The sequence below is a fragment of the Nomascus leucogenys genome, chromosome 15 (assembly GCF_006542625.1).
Source record: "Nomascus leucogenys isolate Asia chromosome 15, Asia_NLE_v1, whole genome shotgun sequence".
NCBI lineage: Eukaryota > Metazoa > Chordata > Mammalia > Primates > Hylobatidae > Nomascus > Nomascus leucogenys.
The window spans coordinates 67066975-67085814 of record NC_044395.1 but is presented as its reverse complement, the minus strand read 5'-3'; the positions used below and the strand labels follow the sequence as shown (position 1 = coordinate 67085814).

Below are 18840 nucleotides of genomic sequence, written 5' to 3'. Positions count from 1 at the left end.
AGAAGAGGTTGTACATAGTGGGGGAGGTGGTCAGAAGTATTTTCTCTTTGGTGAGGACATTGCTGCCAAGGTTTCAAGGTACCCCTTATGCCCTTAGAGGGTGAAGGGACTCTTCCCTCTTCTCTGGATCCCAGAAGGAATAAGTAGCATGGGCCCAGGATGGTTTGGGGGAGCAGCAGCTGAAGTTTATTAGAGACCAGTACCCCTATGCCAGATCTTGGGGGCTTTGCCCCCGGAATCTTTTGCTTCAGCTTCAGTTGTCGCTGTCGAACTCCGAGGATAGACCCTGCAGCAGGGGCAGGGACATGGAGTGCCCGTTGGGGTCCCTGGGGCCCCCACCGTGGGCTCCTGGTGGAGGGCTGCAGGGGCTGAAGAGCCAGTTCTCTGCCAGGGTTGGGGATAGTCACAGCTTGACTCATGGCTGGTCTTTTTCCTCCCTAGCTTTCCCTCTGGTCCTCTGTGCCATCCCAATCCCCTTACTAGGGCCTCCTCATTCCATCTCACCCTCCCCGGGCTCCCTCATTCCATCTCTTTCACCAGAGCCCTGTGCTGAGTAATGGATTCGCCACATACTTAATTCTCATGCCTTCTCCCTCCTTCACTTTGTCCCTCCCATCCATCTCATCATCATTTCCCCTAGTAATACCTGACAGTATGTGGGGCCCCCTCCAGAAGGGGTTTCGGCCCTTGTAGGAGAATCTGGTGGGTTTGCCCTCTGGCCCTTCCTGGGGAGGTGGCGTAGGTGGGGCTGGGACAGGTTGGGGCACATCAGCAGCTTCAGTTATATCAGCAGGTGCTGATGTGGGGGCCAGAGGTGGCATGATGCTGAGGTTGGGTCTGACCCAGTTGGCCCCATGGGGCAATGGGTCTTTAGTCAGAGGCTTCTGTGGTCCCAGCACGCCCTTAGACTGCAGTGAAAACTTGAGGCAGGAGAAGGCAACAGGTAATGACCGAAGTAGCCGGAGGAGCTGGGGCTCACGGGCTGTAGGCATCAGCCCCAGCTGCAGCCAGGAACAAGAGAAGACCTGGTAGATGACATAGATGCTGTGGGTGCTTCGGAGCCAGGGAAGAGTCTGCTGTAGGCTCACCTGCCCTGGTGGCAGCAACAGGAAGGCAACCTTCTTGCGCAGGCCACCCATATGTAGGCGGATCTTGCAGGGCTGTCCATCCAACATTCGCATCTCTTCATAGGCTATCTCTTCTCGGCCATTTGGTGAGTATTCCCGAGTGCAGTGGGCGAAGGCACCCTCAGATCCTGCCTGCTCCAGGAGGCTTGGTAGTGGCCCCACTGGTTTCAGTGCCCTCCGGCCCTGCCGACCTGGCAAAGCCAGGCGGGTATGGGCTGGGCGGGACTGTTTTACCAGCACACCCAGTAGATCATAGCAGACTGCATCTGACAGGAAAGGTACTGGTACTGCATTGGGCCCAAAGTGCTCCTCGATGACCTGCAGGTGGCCAGTTTATAGGTCAGGGACTTAGGGTCAGAAGTTAACTGGTTGCCTACTTTAAATTGACCCCCAGGTTCACTGTTCAGTTACATCTCTATAATGTGTTCAGATTTATGCTTTCTGCTTATCTCCCAGCTCTCCTGCAGCAAAACCTTGAATGTCTACATGTCAAACTATCTAGGTACTGGGAAAACATAAAAGAATGAGACTTTGTCTTTGTCCTAATATAATTTAGTCTACTGGAGAACACAAAAATGTAAACAGTCTGCTATGTAAAATATTAATAGAGAGCAAGGTTTGAAGGAGACAAGAAGTGATTGAACAATCTTTACCTTTCATAGAGGATCAAGGAAGGTTTCTAGATGGTGATACTTGAGTTTTGAAGGAATTATCTAGGTAGGAGAATGGTCAATTCAGGCATAAGAGTCAGTCGGTGAAAAAACTTGAATTTACAAACCAAGGGGGGCACATTTAGGAACACATAATTTTATATTGCTTGTATGTATGCTATGAGGAGGGAAAGGCACATAGGAACTAGATTATGAAAGGCGTGTATGTATGTCAAATGAACTTTGTCCTGAAGGCAGAGGGAAGCTGCTTGAAGGGCTCTGGGTAGGAGGAACAGGATCAAATAGGTGTTTTTGAAAGCTAATTTTTTTTTTTCTTTTTTGAGTCGAGTCTCCTTTGTCGCCTAGGCTGGAGTGCAGTGGTGCGATTTCAGCTAACTGAAACCTCTGCCTCCTGGGTTCAAGTGATTGTCCTGGCTCAGCCTCCCAAGTAGCTGGAACTACAGGCACCCACCACCACACCTGGCTAGTTTTTTGTATTTTTAGTAGAGATGGGGTTTCACTCTGTTGCCTAGGCTGGTTTTGAACTGAGTTCAGGCAGTCCGCCTGCCTCGGCCTCCCAAAGTGTTGAGATTACAGATGTGAGCCACCGCGCCTGGCCAGGAAGCTAATTTTTAATAGGAAGGCATAAAATAAGGGGCGATAGATCAGCTAAGAGTATTGCAATACTCCAGGCAAGGTAAATAAGGTCCTGAACTAAAATAGTGGGGGAAGATATTAGAGATTTTTAGGTTACAGAATTAGTAGAACTTGGTCACTTAGGAGGTAGGGAAAAAAGAATCCTTGGCCATGCACGCTGGCTCATGCCTATAATCCCAGCACTTTGGGAGGCCGAGACGGGTGGATCACCTGAGGTCAGGAGTTGGAGACCATCCTGACCAACATGGTGAAACCCTGTCTCTACTAAAAATAGAAAAATTAGCCGGGCGTGGTGGCACATGCCTGTAATCCCAGCTACTCATGATACTGAGGCAGGAGAATTGCTTGAACCTGGGAAGCGGAGGTTGCAGTGAGCCGAGATGGCACCACTGCACTCAATAGAGTCTCAAGAAAAAGAGAAAAGAATCTTCAAGGATTCTTCTTAGGTGACTGGTTACATGGGTGATGTCTTTAATCAATAGTAGGTTACACAGAAATAGATTTGGAATGTCCATTCTTATACCATATCTCTTACCTCATAGTATATACCTTCTGCCCTAGCTGCAAGGGGTAGTTCTTGTAGGGAATTTGAGGCCTCATCTTTATAATGTTAGTTACAGTATGCTTTCAGGGATTTTAGTTAATCTTATGTGTATGTGTGTGTTTTTTTTGTTTGTTTTTTGTTTGTTTGTTTAGTCATGGCCTTTTTGGGGTTGGTAACCCTGGAAAATTTATTTCATGACTAATTGGGAAACATATAAGAGCCTCTCTAGTAATTGTACTTAAGTATGGTTTCAACCCATTCAGGATTTTGTGGCTGACGTTTCTGGTTCTCTGCTCTACTAGGGAGCGAGGGCACACAGAATTTCCTCTTTGGGCATCTCTTATATTTGAGCCCAGTGCTTACAGTGCTGTACTCTACTCCCTACCTCCAGGCCCAAATTTCGCATGTCTATGCCCCTACTGATGGCATTGCCCTCTTTGTTGGCGTTCTGGTAGAATTCACCAGTGGCTCCATAAAGCTGATCTGCTTTTTCTACAAAGCTGTTTTGGAAGTACTGCCTCCTAGCATAAGAGGAAGGTAGCTAACTATGGAGTTGCATCTGCACCTTGGATAAGCTGAAGTAGCTTGTAGACTACTGTCTTGTCACCTGGCTGAAGGAATAACTGATGTTCTTTTGTGGTCTGCATGGGACAGTTTCCCATTATTCCTTCTCCTTTGCTTCACTGGAACACTTCCTTTTGGGTGGGGCTCTGAGAAGGACCAGTTGGGTTTCCAGGGGAGAGTGCAGAACACTGGTGGGTTGACATTTTTGGATGCAATGCTCTACCCCATGACCATGAAATCAGGCACCAAGCATGACATCAGAATCTCACCCTAACTGCTCCTTTGGTGTCAAGGATCCTGCACAAATAAGACAAATGGGAGTGTCTCTAGAAGAGGCCCCTCTGATAGGAGTGTGACATTTAAAATACCTGGTGCTTATTATCCAAGTTTCTGCTAAAAGGGTGTAATCTCTGATTTAGCTGGAGGCTCTTTATTCCCCATATGCTCTTCCTATATGCTGACAGGCATTAAGTTGCCTAATTCTAACCCTCCTTAACCTCGACAGCCCCAGTGGTTATCCTAAAATAGGAAAAATAAGGAGCTTGGTTCTTTGTTAGGGAGAGTGTGTTCTTGGTAGAATCACTATTTAAGACTACTATATGCTCCTACTGAACTTCTGCTTCTGGATAGAAATTATATGGACCTTAGACCCACACATTTAGGTTTTCCAGGAGCATCCCAGGAAAGTGATGGTGGAATATTGTTTTCCTATATGTCTCTTGGTTGCTTCGAATTCTGAATGTGGAGCTCTTGAGCCACATTCTCTTTAGCCAATGTTTTACCATATGTTCAGTAAACTGTCAGTGGTTTTGGACACAGGAAACCAGGTCACTTAAAGGTGACCTAATCCTTGAATTTGCCCCGTAATGCCAGTGATTTATCCTGCATATCTCTACCCCGATTTTCCTGACAATTTTCAATTTAAATAGGATAGTGAGTTTTTCTGATACTCAGAGATGGCATAGCTTTCTAATAGTGGGAGACTCTGTTTATTTTCAGTCTAATTCTGCTTGATCTAGTCCAGGACCAACCTTCTATACTGCTGAAACCAGTTGCTCTAATACTTGGGAAGACCTTGAGCTCTCCTGTTTTTGCTTCCCTGGGAAGCTGGCCTTTGTGGTAAGCAGCTACTGTATTTGGAATGGAAGCAGTGTGCCATTAAATCTTCTTTGAGTGTGGTAGGCACTGCTTTAAGATTTTTTTTTTTTTTTAAGCCTGGTAGGCTGACTTCTATGAATGTTTCAAATTCACCTTCCTTCAAATCTCACAGTCAGAATCTGGTTCTAAATTCTCTGATCTGAAATTTCCAGTCTGCAGCTGAAAAGTGATTTGGTAGGATTTGTTGGATATCTGCAACCCAGATACAGCTGAGATTGTCCTGCTCCTTAAAATATATAAATTTGCCTCGAAATCCAGATTTCTTATTTTGTGGAAGTTAAGGTGGAGGAGATCTGTGAAAGAGTTTCAGATAAAGTTCAGATTCTATAGGAAGCTGGTTCAGGAAGTCCAGGTTCTAAGACTAGCCCCTATATCTCTTTGGCTTTATTTTTACCACTGCTTCTTTGAACTCTGCTCTAGAAGATTATCAGGAGTTCTCAAATATGAGTTGTTCTTTTTCCTCTCCTCATTTTTACAAATGCTTTACATTTAATTACCATCAAATTACTGTGCAGTCACCACCCCCCTGCTCATTAATTCAGATATTTATTAAGCCCTTTTTTTTTTTTTTTTTTTTTTTTTTTTTTGAGACGGAGTCTCGCTCTGTCGCCCAGGCTGGAGTGCAGTGGCGCAGTCTCGGCTCACTGCAAGCTCCGCCTCCCGGGTTCACGCCATTCTCCTGCCTCAGCCTCTCCGAGTAGCTGGGACTACGGGCGCCCGCCACCACACCCGGCTAATTTTTTTTTGTATTTTTAGTAGAGACGGGGTTTCACCGTGGTCTCGATCTCCTGACCTCGTGATCCGCCCGCCTCGGCCTCCCAAAGTGCTGGGATTACAAGCGTGAGCCACCGCGCCCGGCCTATTAAGCACTTTTTATGTCAGGTTCTCCTCTCCCTCTTTGTGTGAATAACTCCTGCTTACCTAGCTAGAATGTCACTCTTTCCAGGAAGCCTTCCTGATCTCCTGTCTCACCCCTGACTTAGCGTGTCTCCTCTTTGCTCATAATTCCCAATACGTTGCTTTTCAGTGAACCTTTTTTACTGTTTTTGCAGTTGTCATTAAATGGGGCAGTTCGTGCCAATAACTTTACTGCAGTGCCTGGCACATGTGGAAGCACTGAGTAAATGTTGGTTATTATTGTTTTCAGACTTCCCACCCCATCCTACTCACAAGCTGCTCAGACCCATGCAGGTCACACTTCGTTACTTCCTCTTTAGCCTCCTTACTTTACCTACCTTATCCTTGATGAGGGTCCAGGTGGTATCAGCTTCATCCAGTGTCAGCAGGTTGGGAGTACCCACCAACATGGTGGGGTGTGGGAGGGATTGGGCAGGGAAGTGGCTGCTACAGGAACCCCAGGCGGCCCAGGGAGGTGAGACCTGAGGTCTTGGGCCCTAAGCCACTGCATGACATCATAGAGGTCCTGCTAGATAATTGTGCCTTGGATAGGGGAGGGACAGTGACTTTCCTAGCTTCACTGCAGCCTGTAATTCATACTCTTGAGTCACCTATCCATCCTTCTGCATTAGGGGAAGAAAATGCAGGTGTCTGTTAGGGTGTGTTTGTATATGTGTATGTGTTTGTGTAGTTCTTGGTCTGAGTTCGTCAAGGAAACAGGATCAGGCCTCTCCTCCCTTCATCAGCATCTCTGAAGCAATTTACTGTCTTAGCTGCAGATGCTTCTCTGTGAGGTTGGATTGGGGTCCTAAAGGACATGGGAGAAGTACAATCATGAGCCGCATAACAATGTTTTGGAAGATGATATGTGACTGACAGTGGTCTGACACTGTAAGAGGATAATGCCATGTTTTTACTTTACTTTTTCTATGTTTAGGTATGTTTTGATACACAAATACCATTGTGTTACAATTTCTTATAGTATTCACTACTAACATGCCGTACAGATTTGTAGCCCAAAAGCAATAGGCTATACCTCAGAGCCTAGCTGTGTAGTAGGCTATACCATCTAGGTTTGTGTAAGTACACTCTGTGATATTTGCGCAGTGATAAAATTGCCTAAGGATGCATTTCTCAGAACATACCCTGTTGTTAAGCAATGCATGACTATATAGATCAGGGCTTATACTGAGAACCAAGCAGTGGTTCCCAACCTTGGCTGCACTTTGGACTTGCCTGGGAGCTTAAAAATAACTGGTGCTTGGATCAATTACTGGTGCCAGAGATTCTGATTTAATTGGTCTGGGGTGTGCCTGGGCCTCACAATTTCTAAAAGTTCTTCAGGCAATTTTATTGCATAACTTAGGTTGAAAACCATTATTAATGGGTGGGTTACAATTGCAATGAAAAACAGGTGTGTGTAGGAGGTTTCTGTGCTGAGCAGTGTGACAATGTGGAGGGTAAGAATATAATTGGGATAATGTTGCCTTAGTAACGAGAGAATTTTCAGGAAGCCAGAATTACCCAGGTAAGTTTGAGGAAAAATTTCTTCATGCTCCACTCCCTATCCTAGTCTGATTTGTGCCTAGCAGCTAGATAAGAGCTGGAATATTAGCTATGTGTTATCTCCTTTGCATCTTTGTCCAGAGATCTCAACTGTGTTTTGCTAAAGAAGAAACATTCTAGAGAGCCTTTCCTATAGTTAACTTTTCTACTCCGTACCTTATCTGTTCAAGGAGTCCTTTCTCTGAGTCCCTTTGGAGAGTCTCTTTTGTGCCCAGGAAGACCTCTTGTGTGTAGGAGGTATCCTCCCCTAGCCCAGCCCAGCATAGCTCTGTAGAGCAGTCCCACAAAGTTGGCTGTCATCTGAGCTGGCTGAGGTGGTATGAGTGGGGGCATAGGCAAAGGTCCTGCAGTGGTGAGAAAGAGTGTTAGGAAAGTTTTCCTAAAGGGGATGTAACTGGCCTCGGGAGGGCAGGTGTCCTTAGATAGAGCTATGGATATGGGTGCTGGGTCTTTGAGCAAAGGTTTTATAGTGGGTGTGGTCCTATTTTCCAAGAGAGGAGTTCATATCAAATATTTCCAGGAGAGGAGTTATACCAAATATTAATGTTGAGCTCTTTTGTGCTAGGGGCTGTGCCAAATACTTTGAATTCATTATATTAGTTAATCCATTTGGTATCCTCTTGAAGTAGTTACTACTGTTATCTCATTTTACAAGCAAAGAAACAGGCTTAGAGAGGTTAAATAATTACTCCAAATCATATGGTGAGTTTATAGAGGATCTAGGATTTAGGTAAAAGTCTGCTTGACTGAACCTTTAACCAACACATTCCTTTGGCTCACTTTAGTGTGTGGTGGGAGGAGTGTCTGCCAGATGGAAAGTACCAAGTGGTTTAGTGAAAAGGAAATGGGCAGGATAAGAGAGGAGCCACGATGGGCCAAATCAGAAACCCCAAGTTTCTTATTAAGACAGGTGAAACCAAATTCCTTCCTTTAGCGCATTTTGATTATGGTTGACAAAAAGAGGTCACCTGGTGTAGTATAGCTGCACCTCTGTTCTCTCCAGGAAAGAATTCTGAGTGAGGCAGGTGGATATAGAGCAAGAGAGAGACATACACAAGGACAAGAGACATAGATATGGGATAAAACTGACAAATGGTACAGGGAGACAGATGCAGTGGTACAGAGACAATGAGAGTGACTGATAGAGAATGGTGTACATCCAGATCCCGAGGGGATTCCATAATGAGAAGGGGAGGGATGAGGTAGGTGCAGGGATGGTGGATTGTGGTGACTTTACCACTGTGCAGTCTACGCATATAACAAAATTGCACTTGTGCCCTTTGAATTTATACAAAAAAAAAAAAAGGACGAGGAGGATCTCTTTAGGACTTTTGGGAGAGGGGCTCAGAGGGGAAATTGTGACTGAAAACTTCTGACTGATTACTCCTCAGTTAGAAGCCCGTACATTCTTCTGCTGCCTGATTATCATGATTCCCTAGGATCCCTAAATTCCCTACTGATCTACCCCAACACTAAGTAAGTCGGTCTTTCCTTTTGACTCAGAGAGAGACTGACCCTAAAAGTTACTGAAGGAAAATGGATGACAACTGGGTCCTGGATGGAGATGATGAGCCTAAGGGCTGGGCTCTTTGGGCCACATCCTGCTTATAGGATTTGCCTCTGGTGTGGCATGAGAGACAGGGTATCTGAGGGTGATCTGAATGGAGAGCATGAGGGGAATAAAGAGATGGATCTTTTTATCCAGAGAACATGAGGTTCTCAGTATGAACCTGTAGGGCAGTATAGAATAGTATTGACAACAAAGACTTTAGAGTGATAAAGAGCCCTAGCAAGTCTCTTCACGTCTCTCAGACTTCAAGGATAATCACACAGACCCCTCATACCTTATTTGAAACTTTTAGGGACAGATAGTTTGGAATTCAGTTTTTTTCAGATTATAGAAAAGGAATATAATATATATATATCATATATTAAGGAATACCCCAGTGGGATTCAGGACAGTGCCCTATAATCAAACACATCAACATTTCTATTTGATGTATGAATATTTACACTAAATAAATAAAGATTATAAATAGGGTCATGATGGTTGAGGTGTCAGGTTTTGGGCCAAAGTTATAAAAAATATTGTTTCTTCAGAGTTTTTTTTTATTTTGGAATTATGGATGAGGGATTGTGGGGTTATAATTAATTCTCAGGTTGTCATGAAGAATGAGAGTGTGTAAAGCTCTTGAAACATGTCGTATGGTAGGTATGTATGCAATCTCAATTTGGGACAAGATACAAATGTCCAAGGGAGTGGATTTTTAGCTTGAAGGAAGAAAGTTGCTACAGTGGACAACGTACAACTCTGGAACCAGCTACCTTGAAAAGTTGTGCACAACCAGGGGTTGAAGGTGCCTTAGAAGAGAGTCTTCCTGTGGTGGGAGGGTGACAGAATTCATTGTTTATGAACGTTGGCTGCAGATGATTTCCCTTTCATGTATCAGAGGGGAAAGGCAAAAAATGGTATACCTGTATGTATATGAGACACAGGATTATCACACATATATTTATAATCAATAAATATTTTACTGCATATATGCTTGTTCACATCTCAATTATTTTCTTAGGATAGATTTATTAAGGGAGAACTTACTTATTTTTGAGACGGGGTCTCACTGTCACCAGGCTGGAGTGCAGTGGTGTGATCACAGCTCACTGCAATAAAGGGGAATTTAGAGTAAGAGAAGGATATGAACATCTTCAAGACTTGTGACTCATTAGGATTAGAATTGTGTCACAGTTATCTGCAAAATCATTGCTTGGAGGCCATTTAAACTTAGAACCTCATGAAAAAAATTAGTCTTGAGAATGAATGAGCCCACACTTAGGTTGACTGTAGATTTCCTCTGTATCTACTTGTATGCAGTGTGATGATGCCTCTGAAAATCATACAGAGCTTCTGGGCTCTTGAGTGCTTGTTATTGATGACCTGCTAAGACCCAGTGTGGCACTGGAGATGGCATCATCTGCTTTTTCTGATCTGCAGCCTCCTTATCTGTGTGGTGTTCCGTGGTCCAGCTTGGTCCAGCTATCTGTGCTGAGTGGACTGGGTTGCTCCTGGCTTCAGGTTTTCATGGTCCAGCTTGGTCCAGCTATCTGTGCTGAGTGGACTGGGTTGCTCCTGGCTTCAGGTTTTCATGGTCCAGCTTGGTCCAGCTATCTGTGCTGAGTGGACTGGGTTGCCCCTGGCTTCAGGTTTTCATGGCTAACTCCAATACCTTGGTTATGATCGTTTTCCTGGAGAGCTTGGGTTTGCCTTTGCAGTCTGCAGATTTTTCTGATCTCATAACGGTGACTCCCTGCCTTCTGTCAGATTATACTTCTTCTGAACTCCACGATGGTATTAAAGACCTTTTGTTATGTAATGTCCCTTCCAGTGTAGTTATCTTAGCTGAAAATGAATCCCCTGTTGGGCAACACCACCACACTTCCTGTTCTTGCTGCCCTGGCAGTTACAGAAGTGTGAAATGTTTCATTTCATCATATTGCACTAACATCATGTGCTTCTAATGATGTTGGCTAAGACAAATGGGGGTGCCGATGGGGATTTTATTTGGGAATTGTACCTTCTTGTTGAGGGTGCACAAAAGGGCAGATTGACAAGAAACCATAGTAATTCAGCCTCAGGCAATCAGATGATGTGGCTGCAGTGATTTTCTGGGATATCAACATTTCTTTCAGTGTACCCCTGACCTCTGCAGCTGCAGTCACAGGGGAAGAAATAGCTGTTAATTTGGGGGGCTTTGGTGGGAGTTGGGGGAAGGAGGAATAGTAATTCCACGAGACCAAAAGAGAATTCTTTGAATTTGAAGTGGCCAAATTGGTACCACAGGGCACATTATTTAGATTATCAGAAGGTGGGAGATGAGCCTGTATAACTCGTTTCCTGAGGGCAGTCTGAAAACAGAATCTGGCTCCAGGAGTAGAGAGGGCTGTGATTTCAGACAGGTGCCTGAGCACTTGACTCCAGGGACACCACCACCATCTGCAGCAGTGGCAAGCACTTCCCTTAAGTTTGGGATCTATAGAGGAGCTTTTGCCTGGGAACATGGGCAGACTTAGGTTGAAATAATGGAAGTGGGGAGCAGGAAAGGGAGTTAAGTTAGATCTTGTTTATTATGATCCTTCACTAATTTTTCCTGTGTGGTAGTGTAACCCCCTGACCTCTACCTCCTGCCTCCTCCCAAGCAGAATACATGTTTAAGTCAAAGTCTACAGATGCCAGTGTTGCAAATAGTAGGGACTCCACAGCAAGTACCTGTTAAATGATGATAACAGTCATATGCAGACAGTGGGATGAAGATAACATAATCCACACCCCAAGACTCCCCTCCAATTGTCCCTTCACCTCCACTCTTAGGCTCCATTGTTACCACTGGACATTACAACGGGCTTTTTCTGAATGTGAAGGTTTCCAGGAGTCGGTCCCTGATCTGCTTGGTGTGGGCCCCATAGATGAGGGGGTTGAGGGCAGGTGGCAGCAGCAAGTAGATGTTGGAGAGAAGGATGTGCACAGGCTTTGGGACAGTGTGATGACCAAAGCGGTGTGTGAGGTAGGAGAAGAGACCAGGTATGTAGAAGGCCAGAATGACACAGATGTGAGAACTACATGTCCCAAAGGCCTTGGCACGGGCCTCCCGGGTAGGCAGCTGCAGCACAGCATGGGCAATGAGTCCATAGGAGCCAGTGATACCCAGAATATCCATACATGAGATGGCCAGTGAAAGTGCCAGACCATATAAGTTGTTGGCCCTTGTGTTACCCACCACCAATTCTGCCACCGCCATGTGTGCACAATAGGTATGGCCTATGGTCTTGGCTTGGAAGTGCTCAAACTTTGCCACCAGTAGTGGGAAAGGTACAACAATAGCCACAGCTTTCAGTGCCAGTGCCAAGGCTGCATAACCCACATGGGCTTTGGTGACCAGGACAGGGTAGTGCAGTGGACGCCCTATTGCCGCAGCACGATCATAGGCCATGGCCAAAAGCACACCTGATTCCATGGGAGTCAGTGCATGTACAAAGAACATCTGGACCAGGCACACAGCATATGGCACAGATCGGGGCCCAAGCCACAGCACAGCCAGCAACCCTGGGGCTATAGATGTGGCTAAGCCCAGGTCTGTGGCTGCCAGCATGGCCAAGAGTAGAAACATGGGCTGGTGCAGTGTGGAGTCTATCCACACCACTGCCAACAGTGCTCCATTGCCCAGCAGGGCCAGCAGATAAATGGGCCCAAAGACCAGTGTCAGCCAAGTCTGGGCACTTCCTAGCCCCGGAAAGCCAGTCAATATGAAGAAGGTTGGGTGTAGGAAGGTGGAATTGAGTTGTAGAGTTTCTGCCATTCTGTGGTGGGCACAACTTGAGGGCTCATGGCATGACTCCTGACATGAAAGACAAGGGGAGGGATTTTGGGGGTGTCACAGTGGCACAAACCCATCCATGGCATATGTGTAGGAGTAGTGCAGGGCTGGGAGGATCACAGGGTTATAACTTTTGGTTTAGGGGGGTTTGGATGGATAATTAAGGTCGCAATTCTAGCTAAGATAGGAGAATCCTTCGCTCCTAAAAGTCTATGTATTGTAGTAAGAGGAAGGGGTAGTGAGGAAGAGGCTGCCTGCTGCAGTGGTTGGTATAGATAGCCTGAGAGAGCCTTCTAATTGGATGTCAGCAGAGGGTGGAGTGGGGATGAATACTTTTCTTCCTCAGCGTCCAAATAGAGTCAGTCTCAGTCTCTATATGAGAAGAAAGCCAGTGCTGGGGGCAGGGTGGGGAATCAGGCTTCTGGCTGTCCTGTCCCTGCCTGTGTATCCTTGGGCAAGACCTCTGGACCTCAGCTTCTTCAGCTGTATAGGGCTGGTGGGTACAGTGATATTAAGGTTTGCCCAGCTCTGAGCAATTGCCCATTCTTGGCACTAACCATCCAGGAAGAGAGGAGGCAGAGTAGAAAGAAAGGGAGAAACCGTAGTGGGAGGCAGATGGAATCTGGAGTGAATCTGGGAGCTTGGTGTGTCAAGGGGAAACTTGCTGGGTTTTTGGGGTGCAGGGTGCTTACGTTCTGAACTTGATGCTGAACACCAGCTGGAGAGTTGAAGTTGGGGCTGGGGAGCAACAGAGAGAGAGATGGCAGTATGAAATAGGACTTTTCTTCTCCATTTCCTTTCCTTCTTCACGATACAAAAGAGGGTCCCACTAGAGTCTTATTCCTGGCATGCCAGAGGGAGTGGAGGTGACATAGAGGGAGAAAATGGCACTCAACTCAGAGTAGCAGCCATCTGAGGAAGAAGCACCTCTGACATTGGAGGAGGCAGGACAAGTAAATTGACTTCTCCCAGGATCTAGCCCACCTAAGAAGCTTAATATATGTTGAATGGATAAATGAATGAGGAAGAAATCGCCAGCAGAAGGCTCGACTGGGAAAGATCTCGAGCACTGTGTGTTGGCAGCTTCTCTTCGCTTCAATCAGTGCCTGTGGGGCTCTTTATGTGGCTGTTCTACCTGCTTCCCTCAGGGCCTTTCTCCCTCCCACCTGTGCCACATTAACTCTTTTTGTATCTCTTTGCTCAGTGCTGATGGGCTGGTGACTCAGGAAGTAGAGTAAGGAGGCAGAGATGGGGGCAAGCCAGGAGAGAGACTATCAGGTGGAAAGGTTTGGGTAAGGAACACGTTCTCAGGGAGGTCTTTGCTAGCTCACTGAAGTCCGGGAGAAAATTACTTGCTTTATTCTTTAATAGCATTTAGCCCACTCTGTTGTAATTTCTTGTCTCTCAATTCCCCACTAGACCAAAAGAGTTGCAGATATTGCTTTTTGTTAGCTACAGTGTCTCTACTGCTTACCACAATGTCTGGTATGTAGTTAGCTATGAATAAATATATATTGCTTTTAACTGTGGGACAGACTGCTAGTCCAAACAGCCTTTGCTGACCAATAGGGGCTCCTATTAGTTGCAGCAGCTTTAGGTATCCATGAAGAAAAAGAGTTATTTACCATCAACCACAAGTCTACTGAATACAGTTCTTTCTATTATAAGGAGACATATTCTTAAACTCACCACACTATGTAAAGTCACACAATAAAGACCACAGGGCCTATTGGAAAAATGAAGCTAGGGGCACAACACTCAAAAACTTCATCAGTGACACATTTAAAAAAAAAGATGGGCTGGGCACAGTGGCTCACACCTGGAATCCCAGCACTTTGGGAGGCCAAGACAGGAGGATCAAGACCAGGATCAAGATTGAGCCCAGGAGTTCAAGACCAGTCCATGCAACACAGTGAGAGCCCATCTCTACAAAAAATTTAAAAAATTAGCCAGCCATGGTGGTGTGCACTGGTACTTCTACCTACTCGAGAGGCCGAGGCAGGAGGATCACTTGATCCCAGGAGTTCAAGGCTACAGTGAGCTATAATCATGCCACGCACTCCAGCCTGGGTGATAGAGTAAGACCCTGTCTCTAAAAAATAAATACAATAAAATGAAATTGGGCAGAAAGTTGTAATACCAGATGTGAATGGGTGTGGCTCGTAACACAAGTGGTGAACTGAAGTAGCTGATCGATGTTTGAGGTGTGTGCACGTGTGCATGTTGAGCTTTCTTAGCTCAGTTCAGCTGGGTTCAGTTTTCTGTGTTCACCTACTTTTTTGGAAGTGGAGTTACATGCAAGCAAACATGAAATTCACATTATTATCAGTTCCCTAATACATATGTCAATTGTCTTTGAACAATTTGTATTTCAAAACTAGCATTATAGCAGAACTAGTTGAATCTCTTTTCTGCCTGGCCTTGTGTCATGTGGTGAGAATACAGTGGCAAAAATAAGACTGCTGCTCTCAAGGAGTTCACAGTCTAATGGACACAGTGATCTAAACAGTTGTTGAAGGGTTGTTAAGGTAATTGCCTTAAGTCAATACCAGATACGATGGCAGCACAGAGAAAGAAGACTTTCACTCTTCCTGGGGGAGTCAGGGAAATCTCTGAATCATAGTAGTGGTTAAAAGTCTTGTGGAGTTTCCTGTGTACATGCACTGCTCTAAGCCTTAACCTCACAACAGTCATTTAAGGTGGGCAAAATTCTTTCTTCCATTTTACAAAAGAAACTAAGAGACAGACATTAACTTGGCCAAGGTCATATAGCTAGTAAATAGCAGAGTTAGGATACTAACTCAGTCTGGCTCTAGCATACTTGCTCTTAGCCACTACCTCAAAAATTGTAGCTGAGGTTTAGAACATGAGTTTTTAGAATAGTTGGAGCAAAATGCACCCATTCCTGGGAGAAGGAGTTCAGGAGATTTTGGGATTGGCAGGTGATCCTAGGGATTGCTGAATGGAGAGATGTACAAAGAGCTGTAATTATTTGGCAGTAAATGGTGAGCTGTCATCAGTTCAGGGAGGAGAGGAGTACTGAGCAGGTGGGAGCAGTGGGTTAGGAGCCATGAAGGAGAGGGTTAAGAAAAAGTGCTCTTGGCCTCCAGAGAACACTAATGGAACTTTTGGCTGTCTTGGACACTTGCTCTTTGTGCAAAGATTGTTTGTAAGATAAATTACAGAATCCATAAGCCCAAAAAGTCCAAATTTGAAGTCACTGGGTTCTTGGAAATCTACTGTGTTATGCATTTCCCATTCTCCAGTAATCCAAGATACACTGGGAGATATCATTGACTTCGTCTTTAGAAGATTCCTTGGTTAGTCTCCCAAGCTCCAGTTCGTACTTATAGAAGCTATCTAAGCACATCTTGGGAACCAACTGGCTGGTCTTTTCCTGTGACATTGACCATTAGAGGAGGGGATTTGACACCTGTGATCTGGGGGCTATATACCAGAGCCTGCTCCCCAGAGCAGGGTGTCAGCTCTCTGTGAGGAGTTGGGTGGGGTAGGGAGAGGGGAGGCTTGTTGGATTTCTTAGTTGCTGTTAGACTGACAAGAAAAATAGGATAGGAGGGTTCTGTCTGGAGACTGACTCTGGTTTTCCCACATTTTTGGCTAATGCAGCTACCACCAACCTCTATAGAATAGGGTTCTTAGATAACAGCTGGCTCCATGTGGGCCTGTTCTATTGTTTTTTGCTTAAAATGATCCATGAGCAAGAACACATATGAATAGCTTATCACTTTACATGATAGATTACAGATCAGAAATCTTGGGTCCGCGTGGTGTCGTACAGTGCTAAATCCTCTTCCAGAAACCTACTAAAGCAAACTCAATTGTCAAATCCCAATTCCTGGGTCAGTATGAGATCCTTTTGTGACTAATGGTAGCATAGTAGCCCAGGCTTCCTTCACTCAGTTTCAGGAGAGGTAGACTCTGTAAGATCAGGTTTGCCCTACCCTACGGAGATGTGGAAGGAGTCGTGGAACCACTATGCCCATTCTTCTAGTATTGGTTTTACTCCTCTACTTCATGCTTCCCAGCTCTTCCATGAGCAGGTCCTTAGTATTCCATAAAGCTCTGGAGCATTGGGCATCCCCAGTTCCTAGGAGGATAGTAGATGTGCTTGCATTGAGGTTGTAGATTTGAGAAGGGAAATGTTCTCCCTCTCCATCATAATAAGATCTTCCAGAAGTCAGGTTATGGTAGGGGTATGGAATAGATCACGTCTAGTTTTTAATTAAACCTCTTTTGATCTTGTCTACTCTCCTTATCCATGTCTCCTTCCTCTGCAATAGGGTCATTCCTTCCAATCCCAGAATCTTTGGAACTGACAGTAACTTTGACCATATATAGAAGTGACTCTATGCATGCCAAGGTTACAGTTGCCATCTTTGTTTCCAAGGCAACGCTATATCTGTAAAATTGGGTTAGGACCCTGATACTCTCTTAACTTAGCAAATCATTCTATTCCTTCAAGTGATGTTTTTTGACTAAGTCTCTCTGACCAGTAGTGGCTGAGGAGAACACTGTTGGGATGGTCTTCCAATGACTTTTAAAAATAGAAGACAAGTAGTTCCCTATAAGGGTTCTCTAGCATTTAGAAGAGGGCTTTTGAAGTGACTCACCTTGTTGAGACTGGGTTGAGGTTATTGCTCAAGAAATTAATGCCCTGATGTTGTTCTCTGAGGTAATAGATAACACTTTTATCTTTTCCCATGATTATCTCCCTCCCTCTGAATTCACATAGCATGGGTGACTCTTACAACCACCAAAAGTACGAATGTCATTCACAGAATTCAGCAATCATTGTTCAGAACTCATTATGTATCAAGCAAAGTACTGCAGATGGGTAAACAGCCTCTCTTATCATTACATTTGTTATGTTGGTGTCCCCCTACTAAATTCACATGTTCCAGCCGCAACCCCCAAGGTTATGGTATTTGCAAATGAGACCTTCAGGAGGTAATTAGGGTTAGATGAGGTCATGAGGGTGGGGCCCTCATGAATGGGATTAGTGTCTTTATAGGAAGGGGAAGAGAGAGAGATATATACTCTGTCTCTCTCCTCCCACACTGTGTGAGGACACAGTGAGAAGACAGCACGCTGTAAACAGTAAGAGAGTCCTCACTAGGAACCTAATCTGTTGGCAGCTTGATCCTAGGCTTGCTGACCTTCAGAACTATGAGGAAGAAATGTCTGCTGTTTAAGCCACCCAGTCTATGGTATTTTGTTATGGAAGCCTGAGCCAACTAAACATCCAAACAGCCACTAAGACCTATCTGCTTAAGAGCTGTGTATCTGACTCCTCTCTGTCTCCAGTGTAATATGACCTATTTTACACCTCAACCTTATTGTGGAATATTGCAGCAACCTCATGACTGATCCTCTGGTCTATAATGTACTTTTTTGTATTTTATTTTTTGTCATACTTTTGAGAAGTGACAAATAGATACAAAAGTGTAAAGAATAAGAACATGCACATGTATCAACACACCCAGAATTGACGGTTATTAACACTTTATCCTACTTGCTTCCAATTCCTTTTTAATAAAGACAATAACAATTACAGGTAAAAATGTATCTTTTTAATCCCCTGTAGTGTCTCATTCTCTCACCTTAGAAACAATAATTTATCATGAATTTTGAGTGTACTCTTCTGATTCAGTTTTTAATGCTTTTGCTATAATACTTGGTGCTTTTAAGTGTTTACATAAATTATTTACTACTGTATATAGCAAGTTAAGTTTTTGAGTTCCTTTTATGTGAATAAACAGATCTTTATTATCCCTTTGAATTGTTATATAGTTTTATAGCATATGATTATGCCAAATAGTTATCATTGATAGAGTTCAAATTGTTTCTGGTTATCTTGCTATGTATACTGCTATGGATATCTTTATACATGTCTCCATTTTCACATATGTGAAAGCTTCTCTTGCGCATATATCTAGAATTGGAATGGCTAGGTCATAAGGCATGTACATTTTAATCTTTAGCAGGTATTGTCAAATTGCTGTTCAAAATAGTTGTTCCAATTTGTATTCCCACTAGCAATTTTATGAAAGATCCTGTTTTTTTAAATGTCCTTGAAAACACTATATTATCAGACTCTTATGTTTTTATGAATCTGATTTATTTTTATTTTATTTTATGTATAGTTTCATTTGTCTTACAGAACATTTAAATTTTAGCTGAAAGCACATCAAGGACATGTGGTTTCTGTATATTATTTATTTTTTCTTACCCTGAAGTATACAGTATTATATATTTTCTTTTTATAGTGTATAGACCTTGACAACACT

The 18840-nt window shown here is 44.3% G+C and overlaps 2 protein-coding genes across 2 annotated transcripts; both read right to left on the bottom strand.

Moving 5' to 3' along the window:
* Nucleotides 1–163: 163 nt before the first annotated feature.
* C15H11orf42 (chromosome 15 C11orf42 homolog) lies at nucleotides 164–6675 on the bottom strand. The gene is made up of 3 exons (XM_030829125.1): nucleotides 5936–6675; nucleotides 647–1445; nucleotides 164–384 (listed from the first exon to the last, which is right to left on the bottom strand). Exons 1-3 carry the CDS (start codon nucleotides 6005–6007, stop codon nucleotides 254–256), a joined length of 1002 nt encoding a protein of 333 aa, XP_030684985.1. The 5' UTR covers nucleotides 6008–6675; the 3' UTR covers nucleotides 164–253.
* Nucleotides 6676–11485: 4810 nt separating this feature from the next.
* Nucleotides 11486–12582, bottom strand: LOC100582981 (olfactory receptor 52W1). Its single transcript, XM_030794683.1, has one exon. It carries the CDS (start codon nucleotides 12512–12514, stop codon nucleotides 11552–11554), a length of 963 nt encoding a protein of 320 aa, XP_030650543.1. The 5' UTR covers nucleotides 12515–12582; the 3' UTR covers nucleotides 11486–11551.
* Nucleotides 12583–18840: the final 6258 nt, after the last annotated feature.

Bases quoted from the DNA above. Each gene is read 5' to 3' on its own strand.
- LOC100582981 (XM_030794683.1), bottom strand. From the start codon at position 12,514: ATGGCAGAAACTCTACAACTCAATTCCACCTTCCTACACCCAACCTTC.
- C15H11orf42 (XM_030829125.1), bottom strand. From the start codon at position 6,007: ATGTTGGTGGGTACTCCCAACCTGCTGACACTGGATGAAGCTGATACC. The intron at 1,446-5,935 runs GTAGGTAAAGTA...GGCCACCTGCAG, and splicing joins GGACCCTCATCAAGGATAAG to GTCATCGAGGAGCACTTTGG. The intron at 385-646 runs GTATTACTAGGG...CAACCCTGGCAG, and splicing joins GGGGCCCCACATACTGTCAG to AGAACTGGCTCTTCAGCCCC.